Source organism: Brachyistius frenatus, unplaced genomic scaffold, assembly GCF_029030835.1.
Source record: "Brachyistius frenatus isolate BFR_SWC_R1_liver_20210118 unplaced genomic scaffold, ASM2903083v1 Contig_3, whole genome shotgun sequence".
Classification (NCBI taxonomy): Eukaryota; Metazoa; Chordata; class Actinopteri; family Embiotocidae; genus Brachyistius; species Brachyistius frenatus.
The window spans coordinates 826,019-845,938 of NW_027210602.1; the positions used below are offsets into that span (position 1 = coordinate 826,019).

The 19,920-nt window shown below is 40.0% G+C and overlaps 1 protein-coding gene across 5 annotated transcripts; it reads left to right on the top strand.

Annotated features, from left to right (window-relative positions):
• Positions 1–951: 951 nt before the first annotated feature.
• rilpl1 (Rab interacting lysosomal protein-like 1) lies at positions 952–16,626 on the top strand. Of its 5 annotated transcripts, XM_069700947.1 has the most exons (10): positions 952–1,523; positions 4,871–5,018; positions 6,511–6,629; positions 7,693–7,938; positions 8,702–8,857; positions 10,297–10,347; positions 10,428–10,582; positions 10,759–10,857; positions 12,335–12,422; positions 13,629–13,720. In XM_069700947.1, exons 1-10 carry the CDS (start codon positions 1,236–1,238, stop codon positions 13,632–13,634), a joined length of 1,356 nt encoding a protein of 451 aa, XP_069557048.1. In that variant the 5' UTR covers positions 952–1,235; the 3' UTR covers positions 13,635–13,720. The 5 variants fall into 5 exon arrangements, with proteins under 5 accessions (XP_069557048.1, XP_069557057.1, XP_069557039.1 ...); XM_069700956.1 differs by lacking the exon at positions 13,629–13,720 and having other exon boundaries at positions 12,335–12,428; XM_069700938.1 differs by lacking the exon at positions 12,335–12,422 and having other exon boundaries at positions 953–1,523; positions 13,629–16,626.
• Positions 16,627–19,920: the final 3,294 nt, after the last annotated feature.

Here is a 19,920-nt window from a genome sequence, read left to right on the forward strand (position 1 = left end):
TGCAAACTGCAATCTCACCACCATGGAAGCAGCCACTGTGACTCCCACAAGGACCAACCAGAGAGCAGGAGCGTCAAGGTAGAGAAAGGTAACGCACATGAAACACACATCAACACCTTCAGAATAAAAGCACACGTTCAATTCAATTTTATTTTCTGTTTGAGCGTAGTATCACCATGTAGCATGGTGCAAACGCACTTCACAGACGAAGAAAAACAACGAAATATAAATATCAAGGAAGAATTATAGGAGAATGTAAACAAACACAAAAAAGGCTTTTTGAAAGTGTTGTAAAAGACAGTTATTATACATTTAATAACAATAACGATTTGAATAATAAAATAGATAATAGAGCAACAGGCCAAAGTTGGAAATGTGTGGGGGCCATACATAGATTACTTTTTAAATGTATTAATTTATTCGTGTCATTGGGTTCCCAATCAGATCGAGTCAGATCCACCGCTTGTCCAAATATGGTCACTTCCGGCTCCAAAATAACAAGATGGTGATGGCCAAAAAGGTTAAACTTGAGGCTTCATAACAGCAGTTGTTGGTTGCCACTTGTGTGCAAGAGTGGGGTGGTTGATGGACATCTCAACCTTCCTCTAATTATAGGCTTCATGAAAAAGAAAAGTTTTAAGCCTAGACTTGAAAAATGTAAAGGGTGTCAGCCTCCTGAACACGAGCTGGGAACTGGTTCCACAGGAAGTGAGGCCTAACAGCTATTTAATCCTAAAAACTCTCTCTTTAAGTCAAGTTTTGAATGCGTGGTTTCCATGGTTTTACATTGACAATACAATACAAATATATAAAATACAAACAACAAAAAATTAAATCCTAAATCTCTGTCAGAAATTGTTGCAACACACTCCCTAGCGCGTGGTTTTATTTTGAAGCGTGTCGCCGGAAGTTTGGAGCTTTATTTTGGAGTAGCTGACAGCGGTAGCCGTTAGCTCGCAGGGAGACAGCAGCCGCAGCAGCACAGGCGGGACAGCGATGGGACACAGCCGAGATTTATCCCCAATAAATCAAACCAAAGCCCGGACTCAGCCGCCGGCGATGGATAAACGATAGTTTCCGTGTTTTCGTGCTGATTTACGGTTCGTTTGGAGAGCAGTTTTTTAAAGCTAAAGCGGTAGAGACGAACTTAGCGGACTTGTTCTTCGCCGGGAAGGAAGTTTGCTGTGGCGAAGGAAACGTAAATAGGAAGCCGGGGAGGGCCGAAACATCCCGACATGGAGGAGTCCGGCTCGGCCCTGGAGAAAAATGTGGCCGACCTCACGGTGATGGACGTGTATGACATCGCCGCCGTGGTGGGCCAGGAGTTCGAGCGGATCATAGACCAGTACGGCTGCGAGGCTCTGTCCAGGCTGATGCCCAAAGTGGTGCGAGTGCTGGAGATCCTGGAGGTGATGGTGAGCCGCAACAGCATCAGCCCGGAGACCGAGGAGCTGCGGCTGGAGCTGGACAAGCTGCGGCTGGAGCGGCTGGACCGGCTGGAGAAGGACAAGAAGCACAGAAAGGTGTCACACCGCCCGACACGGAGACGTCACCGGTCTCTTATTCCGTTTAGACGCTGACAAGCTGTCGGCATCATAAAAAATAAAAAAAAAAATGCAATAAACTGAAGTGCTGCAGGGCCACAAAGTCAACTCTCAAACTCAGTTTTTACACAAATATAACATATTTTACTGAAAAGTACCAATACCACTATAAAAAATAATTAAAGTCCTGCAATGAAAATGTTAAATAAGTACAACTAACAGTAACACACTCTAAAAATACTCTATTACTCTAAGATACTCCGCTACATGCAAAGGTCTTGATTTTAAAGTTTTATATAAGTACAAATATTAAAAAAACTGACAGTAAAGTACTCTATTATAATTAAAAGTACTGCATGGAAGATGTTATTTGAGTAGAGTATCAATAACAGTAAAAATACTTCATTTCAAGTAAAGGTTTTGGATTGAAATTTGTATCTAAGTAAAAAAAACAAAAAAACATTCTACAAAATACTTCATCACAAGGTAGTCTTAATTTAAATGTATTATTTAAGTAAAAATAAAAAAATGGATGATAAAAATACACCATTACAAGTAAATATCTTGATTTTAAAAGTGTATGTGTTTAAAAATAACACACAAAAAAACCAACCTCTAAAATAAGTAAAAGTCTTGATTTGAAAGTGTTTTTTGATTAAAAAAAAACAAAACAAAAAACCTAGTCTATAAAATACTCCATTACTAGATAAAGTTCTGGATTGAAATTCTTATCGAACTAAAATTACCAAAAATCGTACGCTATAAAATACTCAATAACAAGTAAAAGTTCAGTGTTAAATATTGTATTTAAAGGTATAATATGTAACTTTTCTGTTCTAAAATATATAAATATGTATATTTACGTTATCCCAAATGTTTCCAACCATGTTTAAACCCGGAGAAATAAGTAAACTTTAATCGAAGTAACGGTCCTTTTTAGTAGGTCACCTGTCAATGATGATGTCGTATCCTTTTTACTTGGATTTAGAAAAGACCACATGAGACGTCCGAGAGTGAAAAGGGGACTTGAGAAACAAGCTAACATTAGCTAGCCACTATTGTATATAACAACAACTCCCATGATGCCACACTACTTCAAGACATCAACATCTTTGTCTTTTGTTATTGTTCCGATTTTGAGACACCTAAAAGCAGAAATCACATACTGTGCCCTTTGAGTAGTAGTTTAGTTTAAGTACCACTAAAATGAAAGAAAAATACTTATTACCAGTAAAAGTAAATATGAAAATGTCACTAAAGACATTACACATCACATTAGTATTTTTAGTAAATGTACTGAAATGATCCAAAGTAATACTACGGAGAAATGGATCCTGTGAATGTCTGCACAGTATTATTTAATGATGGAGTTTAATGTAACTAAGGACATTTACATGTGAACAATTCATTAATTAAATAAAAATCATTGCTAAATTAATCAGAAATTAAAAATAATAGTTAGCAGCTTCAGTAATCACCATTTTACTGCTTGAGGTGCAGCAGCAGTAGTTTTAACTACTTTAGATACAGTCAGTGATGGTTCCCAATCTAGGGTTCGGGCCCCTCCAATGGGTCACAAGTTAAATCTGATGGGTCGTGAGGTGATTGGAAAGAAGAAAAAACAAAGTTCTGCTTCACAGATTTGTAGTTTCTGATCTTATCTCTAATCATCACTTTTTTTTTTAAATGATATGTTGCACTTTTGTACCTCTTTGGGCCTTTGACTTATATTAAAATAAAACCAGAAGTTTAGATGGGAAATGTCTCCTGGATGGAACAAAAATTTTGTAAAAAAGTCACAAGTCATTTCAAAATCTTATTATATGTTTTTTTTTTTTCTGTAGTTTGAAGTTTATCTGTAGCTGCCAGGAAACACTTAGTGAAGTAAAAAGTAGAATATGTCCCTCTGAAATCGAATGTAATTTAAGTATAAAGTAGAATATAATGGGAAAACTAATATAACATAGAAGCACCTCCAGAATGTAAACGTCTTTGGTTAGTTGTCACCACACTGTCGATTCACTGTGGGAATATTTAGTGGTTTTAAAATCAGCCTGACGGTCGCTGTTCTCTGCGCTATAAAAAAGTTCATGTGTCACTTTCTCGTGACGCTGACTCGGCCGCCAGTTGACTGATTAACTGTGTCTCATGACCGTGATAAAGTGGAAGTTGTGTCGGCTGTGACTGAGAGGAAGCCTGCAGGATTTATCACACGGAAAACATCCCATCAGAAATACATGGTGGGAAAAATTACTCCACAGAAATCTGAGGTGGGGAAAGCAAAGTGTTTCTCCTGTGTACTTCTGTATTTATTCATTCAAGATTTTTTAAAAAAAAGTCTTATTTGTCACAAGCTCAAAAGGAGGCCTGCAAAGGAGCTTTAAAAGGATGACCTTCAACGAAGAATACAGAGTTAAAAATTTGAACTTGATAAAGAAATGTAACAGACGATTGTTTCACAACCGATTTATCTGCTGATGATTTTCATCATCAGTCATTTCACATTTCTGGAGCCCAACCAATACTGGATGTTTTTGGTCGACACCGATAACCACAAATACAGAAATTCATTAGCGTCTTTTCCGCACTACATTCTGTAAAAAGTAATATGATGTCATCAGATGTCCTCACAATATTTTTTTGACCTCTTTACATACTAGTTGTTGATTAGTTTTTCGTTTGTGATTTATAATTAGTCAATTAATTGACAAAAACTAAATTACCAAAGATTATCAGTTAATTGTTTAGTGATTTACTCTATCATGCAAAAAACCCAAACATTGTTTGGTTCCAGCTTTTAAGAAATTAATTTTATTTCATTTTTTTACCTGTATTTTGTAGATTTTACAGCATAGACAAACAAAATGCAACCGGCAAATACAGTGACCCATATCTGAACTCTGATCTTCACGGGCTTGTTGTAAACACGGTCTGTAATCAGAGCTCTTCATGGTTCTCTGAGTCGCTTTACATGGTCGCTGCTGCCGTGTCAAATATTAATATCCAATAGACTACCATTTAAAAAAATAAAATAAAGTGTCAACTTCTCATTAAATAAAAGTTCAATGAATTTTTTTCCACACATCGTTTATGACGTCATTTGAGATATTTTGTAAACAACTCCAGCAAGGACCACACGGTGGCGCTAGAGAAACAGTCAGAGGACCACCAAAGTCTCGCCAGAGGCTTCATCCTCTGGGCACCACGAAGGTCTGGAGAAACTTTCAGTCGGGACCAAAGTGGAGAATTTGTTCGGAGAAGACGAGGTCGCGCCAACATCAACATCATTTCAACGCGCGTTAAAATGATGTGCCGTCTGTGTGCAGGAGCTGGAGCTGGTGGAGGATGTGTGGCGGGGAGAAGCTCAGGATCTGCTCTCCCAGATCGCTCAGCTGCAGGAGGAGAACAAAAGCCTGCTCACCAACATGTCCAACAAAGACCCCATGAGCGAGGAGGACCTGCAGAGGCACGAGGGTGAGCGAAACGTCACGTAGCCTATTGGTGAAGAGCCAGGGAGCGTTAGCGACTTAGCATCAGCTGCTGACGATGACGTCGAAAAGTATTTTTCAGAAGGGCATATTTCAAGAATGTGTCATCGTATAGATTCTCAGACTTGGAAATTTGCCAATTTTCTGTGAGTTTATATAAGATGAATATCATTCTGGTGTTTATACAGTAAATACGAAGCCACAGCCAGCTTCTCGTTATCTTAGCTTAGCATAAAGGCTGGAAACAGGTGGAAAAACTAGCCTTGCACGGTCCAAAAGTTAAAAAAAATTTAAAAAAAAAATCTCTGCCAGTTCACGAATTAATTATTTTACATCTCTTTTGTACAGAAAATATAAATGTAAACATAACTTGCAGTTTTTCTTGGGAGACCAGTGGAACCTGTTACGCTAAGCTTTCCCCAAATATTAAAGTACTCTTTTAAAAGTTCAACATGTAGGTTTAGTAGCCTTTTTTGTAAGAAATATAATATAATATTCATAATTCAGTTTTTTTGAGTGTAAAATCACCTGAAACTAAGAATTGTTGTGTTTTCGTTAGCTTAGGGTGAGGGGGTCCTCTTCCACGTAGCCGCCATGTTGCTACAGTATCCCAAGAGGGACAAACCAAATGCTATTTTTTTTTTAGGAGTGGTTTTTTGCAGGTTTTGCAGCCGCCATAGATTCTCTTGCACACATGAAATGGGGAGATTAAAGTGAGGCAAGGTGAGGTGTTGGTTGCAATGTGCAGCCTCACCACTAGATGCCACTAAATCCTACAGACTGCTCCTTTAAGTCATAAACGACAACAGAGGGCTTTGTTTGCTACTTGCCCTCTGATTTTTAGGCACATTTATAATTGTAATATAAAAAAAAAAAAAGACAACGAGCATGAATCTTCAAAATGTAACATCCGTTCACCTGCAGAAACCTGTGATATTTATCATCGGTGGAAACACACTTTAATCTGCATCGTCTCTTGCAAATCTTCTGTAAATCCTGTAAAGGTTTGTGCCACGTTTGGACAGAAACTATTTCCACTGAGTTACGTCTCACGTGTCTCTCTCTGCTGTGCACACACTATCTCGCAAACACACACACACACACACACACACACACACACACACACACACACACACACACACACACACACACACACACACACACACACACACACACACACACACACACACAAAGGAGGCCTTCTCTGCCAGTGTCGTCTCTGCATCAGAGGCCTTTATGGTGGTTCCACACAGAGGCCTCAGTCAGCCCGACTCTCCGCAGACAGACGGGCCTCAGTGCAGCAGCACACCTGCTCCGCTCACACACACACACACACACACACACACACACACACACACACACACACACACACACACACACACACACACACACACACCCAAACAAACAAACCAGGGCTGACAAATGCAGATCCCAGAGAACACGCCTCACTGTCCTCCTCCTCTGTCTGTGGCCTCCAGGTATGACGGAGAGGGAGAGGCAGGTGATGAAGAAGCTCAAAGAAGTGGTGGACAAGCAGAGAGACGAGATCCGGGCCAAGGACCGCGAACTCACGCTGAAAAACGAGGACATAGAAGCAGTAAGGCCTCCGGCTGGTTGAGATGTTTTCACCCAGAAATGTCCCACTGATGCTCACATAGATCTCCAAGTGAAACAATAGAGGGCTGGTTAGGTGGAGAGGAGCGGCAACACAGATTTGGCAGGAAAAACTTAACGGGCTGAAGTTTTTATCTCCCTTTCAACTCTGAAAAAAAACAAATTTTCTTACTTTCAAGTCCCAAATAAACTTCTAATACAGTTAAAGACACTCTTAAAGTGGATCATACTCGTGATAAATGAGCTTTAACATTTGTAATCCTGCATCAAAGTAGAAAAGATATCTTGCTCTTAAAGTCTTAATTGCAGGGTTTTTAAAATGCACAACTCTGCTGTCAATAAAACCTGAAACGTGACTCGGCGCCCACACAGCCTGCTTCACGTGTTGCTGCGTGCCACCGTCCTACTTATTTGGTGTCGCGTCCAAAAGAAGAGCCTGCGGTGTGTAACCGGAACCCCGTCGCTTTGTGAGAGGACGATGTCTTTTGTGTTGTTTTCCCGTTTTGAGAAAAAAAACAAAAATCAGTCGAAGGGCGACGCTCCCACGAAATGTCACGTAAAAAAAAAAAATCAAAATACAGAAAGATGTCTCCACCAGAAATAATATCAGAGCGAGCTGTAAATTCGGCCTCGAGTATTTGATACCAACGTTTGCACATCAGAAAATGTCCTTGTGCGACTTTATTTCAGTTAAATAAGCGACTTCCTCTCATTTCCTCACTCGCATGCTCCAAACTGCTCGTCAGGCGGTCGGGTAACTTTCGGAAACACTTACACACTCACACACACACTCTTTTTTCCCACGTTGGAATGCCGTGATGCTTCTTTCTCTTCACGCCGTGATTCTGCAGCTGTGTGGAGGTGAGAGAGAAGTTGTACTCCTCCCCTGCGACGCTCTCCTTCGCTTGTTATTTGTGTTCGCTTCGTGCGAAACCCAACGCAAACCGCGATCGGAGTCTCCCCGGAGAGTGTTTTGCCCCTTTTTACAAAGTCGCGTTCAAACGCCCTCCTCTCAGTGGCGCCACCTTGTCTCTTTACCTCTGCAGCTCCAGCAGCAGCAGTCTCGTCTGATGAAGATCAACCACGACCTGCGCCACAAAATCTCCGTGGTGGAGGCCCAGGGGAAGGCGCTCATCGAGCAGAAGGTGGAGCTGGAGGCCGGCGCTCAGGCACGCGGGCAGGAAGTCGGCGCGCTGCGGCAGGAAGTCACGCGCTTGAGGGAGCGACTGCAAGGAGAGCTGCCGGCACAGAACCCAGAGGAAGCGCCGCCGCAGCCTCCGTCACCTGCAGAGGTAACGCGGTGCTCCTAATGTTTGCTCTTACGTTGTTTTACTGCAATTCAGGGAGCTTTCTAGTCTAAAATGTTAGCTCGCAGGCTAACTTGGAGCTAAAGGTGCGTTCGTGAGCGACTAGGAAGTCGGAAAGTTCCCGAAGAAAACACATCTGATCGTCTGTCGAAGTCACCTGACGTGGCAGCGTTGGCGGTGAAAGGATGAAATGAACTTGTTCTGAAAATGAAGTGGGATATCCAGACGTGGTTAGCGTAGCCTCGCTGGCTCAGCAGCCGTGTTAAATGTTAAGATTCAACTTTTCTGTATTCTGGCTGCAGAAATCGAGCACCGTTTCCATGTTGCTGGTTTCAACTCCAATTTTTCCCAATTCCCACTTGCTTATAACGCACGATAATACTTTTGTTTCCATGGTAACACTCAGTGGCACCAGCCGACACAAAGAGGGAAAATTTGGAACAAATGTTTTCCCAGTGAAATATCCTCGAAACTGTTCAGGTTTTCTGCTCGAGTGAAAGAAGTTGATGTCAAAAGCCTTAATTAACCCAGAATTCCTCACAAGTGATTCCTAATTAAGACGGGAAGAATCCACGGGTGACATTCATCAGTTAAACAAGAAGCTGGAGCCAAATGGCGTTAGCTTAGCTTAGCATAAAAACCGCAAGATGGGGAAAATCGCGAATCTCGCTGACCCCGCTTCCATTTGTCGTGCTCAGCGAGGCTAACACTCAGTAAACGTATAATAAACTGTGTTTTACTCCACCAGCGTGTTAAAGCTGTGGGCGCTGAGGGCTGGTCAAACACACCTGACCCCTCTGAGCTGATGCCGGGTGGGTTTGATCCGGCCCCGCAGCCCCTGTGCGGGTCCCTCAGCCCGGAGGTACACGAGGACGGGGAGGAGGACGAGGCGGGGTTGCTCTGGGTAATGCCGTAGAGCTCGTTGTAAAAAAAACCCAGAGTGCTGTGATAGTCCTGGCCTCTAACCCACTCCCACACTCCTCCCAACCAGAAGCACCGCCCCGTTACTGCAGGTAGAAACAGAAGCAAAAGCTTAAAAGACTAACCTCCCTGCGACCCATGATAGAAGTGCTGACGCGGCTCCGCATGGGTGTTGGAGAACTAACAGAGTGTCGGAAAGGCCAACTGGGTGAGACCTTCTGGACGGCCGCACCGATTACCTTTCTAAATATAGACCGCTGCCAGAGCTCGGCCTCTAATACACTCTGAGTTGTCCTTGAATGCACCGTGGTACTGAAACTCTTGATAGTAGGAATGGTAGTTTACAGTCCAACTGAAATTTACAAATTTCTCCTGCCTTCTCAAAATGTGAACGCACACTTCTACTCTCTGAGAAAACTGCATCACAGTGAGTTTACTGCACATGATTCCTGAACAGAGGTCTGCAGGCGCCTCCATGACTATTCAGAGCAGCTGTCAATCACAATGAGGACGTGCACCCTTTTTATAGAGTCAAATAACTAATAATAAAAAAAAAAATTAAAAAAATGATCAGATAAATTAACAATTTGAACAAACATCAACGCGATAAGAAGTATTTTATATGACAGAAACTTTTATTTAAGGTGTAATTAGATTTTTTTAATTTTTTTGACTTATGTCCCATTAGCGAACATGGAGGGGGCGGAGCTTATGACCTGTACTGCAACCAGCCACCAGGGGGCGGTGAAAATATTTTGTGTTCACATTTGGGGAGCTGTAATGTCATCCATCTTTCTGTATAGTCTGGTTACCGTCACTTCCCGATCCAAACCAGAAACCCGATTAGTTCTACGCATGTTTTTTTTCCTAGGATGGTGAATATGCAACCTGCCCTAAAAACAGGTTGAATATATATATATATATATATATTTAAATATAAATACATATACATTTTTAAATATTGTGGGATAGTAGAAGAAGAAACAATCACAGACTCTTGTTGCCCAACTAATCCCGACACCGAAACCCCTAAAGTCTGACCCCTGCTGGAGGAGACAATCACAGACACACAGAGTATCTTTTCCTTTTAAAGATAAACAAACTATTGACAATAAAATACTATAAAACATCATTATTACCTGATAAAAATGTGTGATTTCAGTTGGACTGTGTGCACAGAGTATTTATTAATGACACTGTTTGTTTTTTTTGCTCAGTGCATGAGTAACTTCTGTCGGCTGCATGTGTTTTCTGTAACAGACTGTGGTTGTCTCTGGTGTGCTGAGTTACAAAAAAAAAACCAAAAAAAAAACAGGTAACAAGGTTTTAGTTTACAGTCCGGAGGGAGGGGCGAACTGAAACATGTATTGGAACAAAACAAAAGAAAAGGGTCTCACTTGTAGTCCGACATTTGCCCACTAGGAGGCGATGTACGACGAAGACATGCCTGCTGTGTTCCAATATTTCACCCAGGTACCCCTCACTTCCTTCCTTTCTGCCTTTCTTCCCCTCTGGGTGAGTTTACTCCGTGTGATGCATTTCTGTCCCGGCAGGAGGCGCTGTGCGAGGAGGAGTCGGGAGGCCTGGACCCCAAGGACCCCAACAGGCCCCGCTTCACCTTGCAGGAGCTGAGGGACGTCCTGCACGAGAGGAACGAGCTCAAGGCCAAAGTCTTCCTGCTGCAGGAGGAGCTTGCCTACTACAAAAGGTACACCGGACTCGGAGAGATAAATTATTATAAAAGCATAATTCTGTCTTCGGGGACTTTTTTCCTCCTAAATGTGCTCTTTTTTTTTTTTTTTTTTTTTTTTTTTAGTGTGTGATTGTTTGTTTTTCTATCCACGTGTTGAATGTTGTTAATAACGACGGTCCGTGTCTTCGCAGCGACGAAGCAGAAGACGAGACGGTGACGCCGTCTCCGTCCCCTGAACTGAGGACTCGCTCCCGATCGTCCGCTCAGCCGGAGTCAGGAATCAAACGCCTGTATGTTGTTTTCTCGCACACGCATGCGCACGCACACACACGCACACACACTGTTCTAATCTCACCTCCTGTGGTTAACTGTCCGAGTTAAAGGTTTGCTTTGCATGCGCTGATCATTTGGTCCCTGCATGTCCAAACATTCACACATGACGTGAAGCAACGTGTCCTCGGCGGCAGCGGACGGGTCGGAGGGTGTTGGTGTCTGCTTCTTCCGTCTTCTGATATTATTTTAGTTTTGGAAACAGTCCATTCAGACGCTCACTTCCTGTAAAAACAAACACAGCAGCTCACCAACGCGTTGAAAGTCCCGTCCATCTGGTTCCTGTGAGACATCAGAGCCGAGTGCTCTGCTTTCATCACAAAGTCCTGATCTGAACAGTAACTATCGCTGTTTATTAAATACAATATCTCCCGCAGGATAAAGGAGCATAAACAGAAATCGCTCGTGTCCGAGCACCTCAGATTGATGCTACAGTTCCTGTTTGGTCGGCTAAAGATGCAAAACGTGTCTCTGACTCGGCAGGAAAATATTTTCACGCCGCGGTTATGTTGTTCACGCGTTGTTTCCAGTTAGTCATCAAATCGTGACAGGAGCTCAAAAAACATCCTCGCCGGCTAAAAGCGGCACGTCGCTGTCTCTCCCTCCCCGCAGGACGTCTCAGTTAAAGCACTTTTTGAAGCACAGTTGTACAATGATTGGTTAATGTGTAACTGTTGGACTGCAGCTCTGCACAACGCTGCTGCTGCTGATTCACCGTATTTATGAATTTTGTAAATAATCTGATTTGAATGAGAAGAATCGTGTGTAATCTCTGTAAACAGTTGGGAATACAGGATCTGTAGAGAATAAGACGGGATTTTAGAGGCCTTCCGGTTTCCGTTTGTAGTCCGAGGAGCATTGACCAATCATGTTTGAGCGAGCTTTGGTTGCATGCTGGTAAAAAGTTCTTCGGCTTTTAGTCTGACCAGTGTTTCCCACAAATATACTTTTACTTTGGCGGGTCGCGCAGCTACATTAACAACTGCAGAGGTATATTTGCCGATCCATTTCGCGTTGTTTCTTTCAGGGGGAGGCAGGGGGTCCCAATCGAAGGGAAACACTGGATTTTATTACTTAACTCTTATATTAGAACAATTAATTTGACACTTTTCAAAGCCCGAGTGCACTCACTGTATTTTGGTTTTTACATGTTGTATTTTCTTCTAGTAAATTATAAGTTTTTATGGCATCTTAATGTTTATACAGTTAAACTTCAAACAGAATATCACATGATATTTGTCCTCTTACAAACAGTTTTCGGGATATTTTTCTGTCGGCACTAAGCTGAATCGGGCGTGACTTGAGTGTGAATGAGGTTCAGGTCAAACAGAGGTCAAAGGTTGATGTCTCCCCCTGTCCATCCTCTCCCTTCCCCCTCCTCCTCCTCCTCTCCGTGTGTGTCTCTTCCTGTTTGTGTCTCTTACCTCTGTGTAACAGGATCTTCACAGCCATAATGCCGATGGTGGCGGCTGGTTTGATCCCAGATGACCCCACTTTACAGCCAATCAGACGCCTCATGTCGCTTGTATGACTCTATATATATTTGGCTGGCTTCAGAGTCACCATCACCCTCTCAGCTAACAGCCTCTACCCCTCCCCCCTTCCTCCCCCCCCCCCACACACAACCCAGTTTTGCATGTGCCGGGGCTCCTCCCCCTTTTTTCTGCACCTCTAGTATTCTGATTGGCTGATTGTGGGGCTGTCTCGGGTATCGTCCTCCAATGGGATGATTGCGGATCGTAAGAATCAGCCAGTCAGAATAGTCTGTGTAGTCTGTCCTCTTTTCCCTCACTGACCAACCTCTGCAACTCATGAACAATAATCTACAAACTAAAAGTGCTTTTATAGTGTCATAGTAACTGATTAAATATGTTTTATTTTATTATCTGCTGTGATGAGTTTACAGATGACCAGTTTATGCACGTTAATGTCAGCACAAAAAAACTTGAAAGACAAAAAGAAAAACAACCCTGTTGATGTTTTAAGTGTTGGAGTTTAGAGGAAATAGACTTTTAAACGTCAGCAGCAGATCCACGAACAAAATCACAGATTTTAACATCGACGCAGCTTCATTTGTTGACGGTGGTTCAGAGAGTGTTCCTGAACGCAGCGCGGTGATGCACACGGAGCAGCAGGAAGCAACAACCTTCATGAGGAAGTACATCCACACGTTAACGTGATTGCTGGTACGTGAACATTTGTGATTTCACCGAGGACCTGAAACTGGAGCAGAGAAACATCAGATTTTTGAGGTCAACCTTTTGGTCTCAAGTTTAGAGAACCCTGTTGCCGTGGCGCCACAGTTCAGGTGGTTTTGTGTTTCAAAAGACGCAGTAACGGACAGGTAACTGAAACAAACTGACAAGGAGGGAAGAAGAAGAGCGCACAGACTAAATACAGCAGGGAGGGAAGGACAACGAGGGACAGATGGAATACTTCCTCATTAAAGTTAAAGCTTGTGTGTGCATCACTGTGCTGCGCGCTGTTCAAACGTAACAGGAGCAGTCTCTGAACTTTGTCGTCGTCCCTTGTAATTCCACAAAACGCGTCACGATTAATTTTAATTGCAGTTTTAATGTATCGCTGCCATTAAACTCTTTAACACCGCTTCACACGTGAGATGACGTTCAGTTCAAACACTTCATACTAACGAACCGCCACCTGTGTCTTTTCTCTCTCTCCTTCTTCTTCTTCTTCTTCTTCTTCTTCTTCTTCTTCTTCTCCTTCTCAGGTTTAGTTTCTTCTCTCGCGACAAGCAGCGGAGCTCGCAGCGGGGCACGCAGCTCGACGGCGGCTTCGCCGCGTGGGCTGGGAAAGACGACGTGTACACGGAACAGGCGCAGGAGGCGTTACAGCACATGTAGAGTCACCGGACTAAAACTCTTAAACACTCCCATCGCCCAACTGCACACCGAACCACCGCTAGTGACGCACCGCAGCTGAAACGTGCTCGAGGTGAGGGCTCACACAAAAGGAGGAGGAAACTGACGCGCTTGAAGAAGATAAAAAAAAAAAAAAGTATATAAACATACGAGCGATGGCACATATAGACTGTTTAAAAAAAAAAAAAAATGCTGGAAAGTATTTTTGGTTTGTGTAGGAATCCGTGTGCAGAGAGGAGGGTAAACTCAGGTCGTAGGATGGTAAGTGGAAAGTTGTTGCAGCACGGCAGGTGGTTGACGTGGCGCTGAGTGAAGTGATCGGCACCGATGCATTCGTTTAATTTCATGACTTTCGTAGAAAGAGATCGTTTCGAATGTTGAGTGAAGGACGCGCGTTTCCCTCGTAGAAAAACAAAAAAAAACTCCAACCTGCACGGTCGCTGCAGTTTTCTGAGGAGAGCAACCCGGGAATGCATTTTAAATATTTCATGTGAGCAGCTCGTCGGTCCATCACCAGCAGTGTGACGATTCAAACTATGCAGATCTATAAATCTAATAGAGGCCAGCGTATACAGTGTTGCATTTCATAACAATTTAGAGATGCAGACAGGTTTATTCAGATTATTCAGTGTGCGTATGGAAGCCCATTTGTGCCACTAAAAGGAATAACTACATTAAACGGTTGGTGTGGTTAAAATTTAAAATACTAATGATAAGTAAAAGTGACGTGATAAAAAGCCACATTTTGACTTCTATTATTTCGTATTGATTTGATAGGTTATTACGTTTAACTTTGACATCATAATTTTGATGTAGAGAGTTTTTATTGTGTTTACTTACAATATTTACATTTAGTCTAACAACAGGGTTAAACCTCCTTACTACAGGTTTAGTAAGTATTTTGCAAGTTTAGTATTTCATGAGTTTGACCTAATAACTCATGATTTTGACTTTATATCTAAAACAATTCAGTTGTTTTTTAGTCTTTTATAACGTTGACTTTCTTGGTCACCAGATGTTTTACTCACAAATTTGAATTAGAGAGTGGTTATAGTTTTTACTTACCAAGACTTGTACTTCTTCAGTCATGATTGTTTTTAGTAATCCATCATTTTGAGTTTTGTAACTCAGTTTGGACTCAATGAGTCTTTATAGTTTTGAATTAACATGACTTTTATTTATTAAGTGCTGATTTTTTTTTAACTATTTTATTATGTTAATTTAAGATCTCGTGAATTTAATCTAATAAATCATCACAAAGTCATCTTAGTTGAATTTATTATGCCATTTTTATTTGCAGTATTCCATTATCATGACTCAACATCTCAGTTTGAGCAGTCACAGCTTTCATTCATTCATTCATTTTATTACATAATTTTTTTTCCCATAATTTTGACTTAATAATCTATTTATAATAAATAGTAGTATCTGATCATTTTTACACGTTAAGTCGTCATTGTCTTTATTTTTAAACAGTTTTCACTTAGTGAGTCATCAGTTTTGAATTTGCATAAATTTCAGTCATTAATTCATCATTGTTTTTCAGAATTTCAGAATTTGTGGCACAACCATTTTTATATTTATCATGCTTAACTTTTAACATTTGTTTCTTTTCTTGACACTAATGGGCTTCCATACATTATTTCAAAAATGTCTCCTCCACGAAACAGCAATAGATTTAACATGAATTCCACTAGTATTTGCTTTCTAAAGCCTGAAACTATCCTCCTCATGTAAACCTAACTGCGCCAAAGCTTCACTGCGCACGTGCAAACCAACAGTTTGATGACAACGACTTCAGTATCACCAGCTAAACCAAATCGGGTTAAAATAAACAACCATCTTCTTTGCCGATTAAGAGAACAAATGCAAACTAAGTTATTCAATAGCTTTGATTTCATGATTAAACTCGCGTACCTCATAGCCTCAATTACACAATATTAAATTTAAGAAGAGAGCTGCCTTTATCACTTAACTTTATCAGCCTTATCCTATAAAATTCTCCTTCCATAAATGGAGCATGTACAGTTTATGAGCCTCTAATGTGACCTTAATTAAATAAAAGTCCATTTTATTTGCACGTCTTGCTGCTAAAAGGTTAAAGAAAAGATCCTGAGTGATAAGCCCAAATATCTGCAAATTTTTGGCACGCATCATGTAGAAGAATATACAAAATTTAGCTTTGTTGAAATACCTACTAGAACCTGTGCTTGTATGCATCATTTATACAAGCCCTTAAATATAAATGGGGTATTAAAGCTACGAAAACGGTGCAAAATCATGACGCTGCATCACAAGAAGAGTTCAGATGTTTCTCAGTGTTGTAGGAAACGTGTTCAAATAAAGCGGAAGTGTGTGTGTTTTCTTTAGAAACGCTCCTCGTGCTTTAACAGCTGACTCCCTCCCTCCCCCTCCCCCCTCCCTCTCCGAGAGGCGGTGTCGTGGTGTGTTTTAACAGTAGTAGCACTTTATCTTCGTTCATACTCGCCGAGCTGGGTGGAATAATAAACGAACGTATGAAGGACAGGAGCGTTTTAACGAGGCTACAAAACGAGCGCGTGTCAAAGAAGTTTCCCCCCGTTTTACTTACGACAGAAAATATATGATGAAGAGATGATTTTTTTTTATTCTGGACTATATCCGGACGTCAAAGGGACGGTTTTCAGACATGAAGTGGAACATTTTAAAGGGAAATCACGCGAAGCCCGAGTGGTCGTTGTTTCGACGGCCATCTCTCGTGTCCGAGTCTCCTCTGAACCCCATTAAAACACATATTTAAGATACAAAGAATGGATCAGTGCTTTATTAAATTCAAACATCTCCTCGGTAATAAAAGTCTGCAACATTTGACGAGTTTGCGTCTTTTTTTTCTTTCTTTTTTCTTTTTAAATTACCTGCATAATAACAGTCGGGAGTTTCTGCTTTGATAATTACACTAAAAATAAACAGCTAAAAAAAAAATGATGCAAACGTACAAGTTATATATTGCTCAATTAAATAAACCTACATTTTTGTATTTTAAATTTTAAATCTTTGTTACTTAAACATTACTTTATTCGTTTTTTTTTTGTTGTTTGTTTATCCTGGAGCGTAATCCAAATCAGCAACAAATTTGGTCGAAAACTAATCAGAAACATTATCCACAACTATTTTTATGATCAATTAATTATTTCCTCATCTTCTAAATGATCCACAGAGCTAAAACGACAAAAAAATAAAGCATTCTGCCAGAGGAGTTTTTTTTCAAAAAATTTTTTTACAATCCGGCAACCCAAACATAGTTCTTGCTAATTATTCATAACTCATGTATAAAATATTAGTAAACGATTTATTACCTTTAATAAAGACATTAATTACAGCTTATAAACCCTTTAAAAACTGTCTTATCAAAGTGTTACCATCCGGGCTACGTTACAATTATTAGTGTAAACTTAAAGATGAGGTTTCTGTAAAATTACAATATGAAACACTTCATAAAATTGTCTACAATATCTGCTTCATGGTCAAACCCTGATAATACAGCCTGGAATGATTTACCAATGTGAAGTAAATGTCTTATTTATTTACCTTTACTTCACTTTATTTCCTCCTAAAGAGGAAAATCTATTGCCACAACTACCAATTATTAGAAAAAAATTATAATGCAAAACTGCATCCTCTGGATCTACTGCAACTTTTTTTTTTTTTCATTTATTGTCTGAAATAAACAGTTCAAAGTAATAATTTTATATCTTTTAAACCACTAACTATCCCTCGAGTACAAAAGTGTCCACATGAAAGGACACTGAAGTCACATTGTTGTGCTTTCATGCAAATTGTGCACTCATTCAAACCCATTTTAAAAGACAATCCTTCTTTTAATATAATATAAGAATGAAGCAGAAGCCAAGTCCTGTTAATTGCATATTACATCTTTATTCATGGTTACCTAAACCCCAGCATTAAGATTTATTCAACGCTACAACAGCAAAGATCTATCGTGTCCTAAAATGGTCAACAGCTCAGTTTCGCCCCCTCAGGGATTTATTGCATTAGTTCCACATAAAAAAACAGAATAATCCAAAGTGTAACATATGTATATATATATTTTTTTAGAAAGGTTCATAAGAAAACATTTCACACATGTAACACAATGCTACTGTCCAAGGAGGGAGGGGACGTGTTGAGACGGAAGGTAAAAGTTTAACTTCACGTTTTACACACAGTGTATTTCCTGAAATTGACTTCCTTGTTAACATAGGACTCTGTTCTTTGTGGTTAACACTGATGTTTGTCTTTGTTGTCGTTGAATAAAATTAAAACAGTAAATCAGAAAGAAAATCCTAGAATTCAACAACATACTGAATATGCAAAAAAAAAAAAAAAAAAAAAAACTTGGAGAAGAAGTGGATTTGTTGTTGTTTATGGGAAATCTTCTCTATGACCTCGACAGGCTGTAGAGACGTATTAAAGGATGGATAACGTTTGGTACAACAGCCACATCTGTCTTTGGACATCAATTTTAAACAAAGCTGCTATTAATAGATAAAAAAAAAAAAAAAAAAGGAAATTCAAGGTTTTTAAAGAAATAGTGTGATATTTTGGGAAATAAATCTATTCACCAGGGCATGATCAGCTTAGCTTAGCATAAAGACTGGAAACAAAGGGAAACAGCTAGCATGGTTATGTCCAAATGAAAAAAAAAATCCACCAATCAACACCTGTCAATTGGCCAAAATGTTTGCCGCAATATTTTGAAATATTTTGCCATAGAAATGTTACATTTTTGAAAAAGAAAAAAAACAACAAAAGATATTAATTTTCCCACATTCCTGTATCATAGCATTTAAATTCAGTTATTTAAGCTCCATTATCTCATTCACTGGGTTTTACCTAAAAAAAAGATCAAAGCTAAATCTTAGATTATACTGTAGAACAAAATGTAACAAAACTAGTCCATCGAAAAGCTAACCAGCTAATCAGAGTGACCTTTAACGCCGGTGGATTTTTATTTGGTTTAATGTCATTAAGCTGACTTTAAATAACATATTTTATTGATTTAATTCATGATTGTTTTTTTTTTTTTTAAAGTAGCTCCTTTGTGCAAATGGTCAAGAAAGCTGAATCAGGGCGTATTTTCTTTTCTTTCCCTCCGTTTCCAATCTTTATGCCAGACTGACCATTTCCAGACTTTAGCATCGTGCCGAGTGTTCGGTCATGATAAAGTTATTGATCTTCTCGTAGACGGCGAATAAGTGTATTGTCCCAAAACGTTTTCTCTAAAGCACCCTTGGATCTGCAACAGCAAGCAAATAAATATATTTACAAAGAACAGGAACGCAGACGGTGTCATTAGTTGAAGAATTTATAAATAGAAAATCTGACAAAGGGAAACACTAAGGAGATGGTCGTGTAAGCCAGTCAAGGTTATAGAGACGGTACCTATCTGTAGATATTTAATCCAACAAACCTTCACATACCTTTGTATTTAAACAGATTTTTTTTTTTTTTTTTTTTGTCATTTGCGGAAACTTTCGTGTTATTTGAACTTTTACTAGACAATAATTCAAATGTGCGTTGTGTCTTTAATATTAAAAAATAAAATATATGCTAAAAAAAACATAAGGAGAAAAATTTATTCCAGTAATTTCTGTGTTCTATTGTAATGTTTTGACTTTGCATGATCAACACATACTTCAATCTTATTGAGTGTCAAAACTAGTTTTTTTTTTGTTTGTTTTAGTCATCAAAACCACAGAAATACCAGCTGATTCTTAAATATGGTGAACTTAATAGTAACAAATTGTGTTTGTTTTGATGTCTGAAATTAGAATCCTCTTGAACAGAATATATACATGTTTTTTAAAAAGAGTTTGCATCTCATTGTTTTACCCGGGGCCATAAATAGAAGTATTGCTAAGTATCTTAACTACGAATTAAAAAAAGTAGTATAAAAATGTAGAGTATTAACTACCACCAGCATTCTGTAGAAGCATTGGTCTATAGGTAATACAAAATGTACAAAATAAATGTGCTGCAAAACAACCCGAATGTTTCAGAAACACGTATAAATAAAAGTACAGATGGTCATCCGACACGGCGGATGGACCTGTCAATCGAAATGTGACGAGCACCCGATCCACCCGCCCCGGCCCCGCCCAC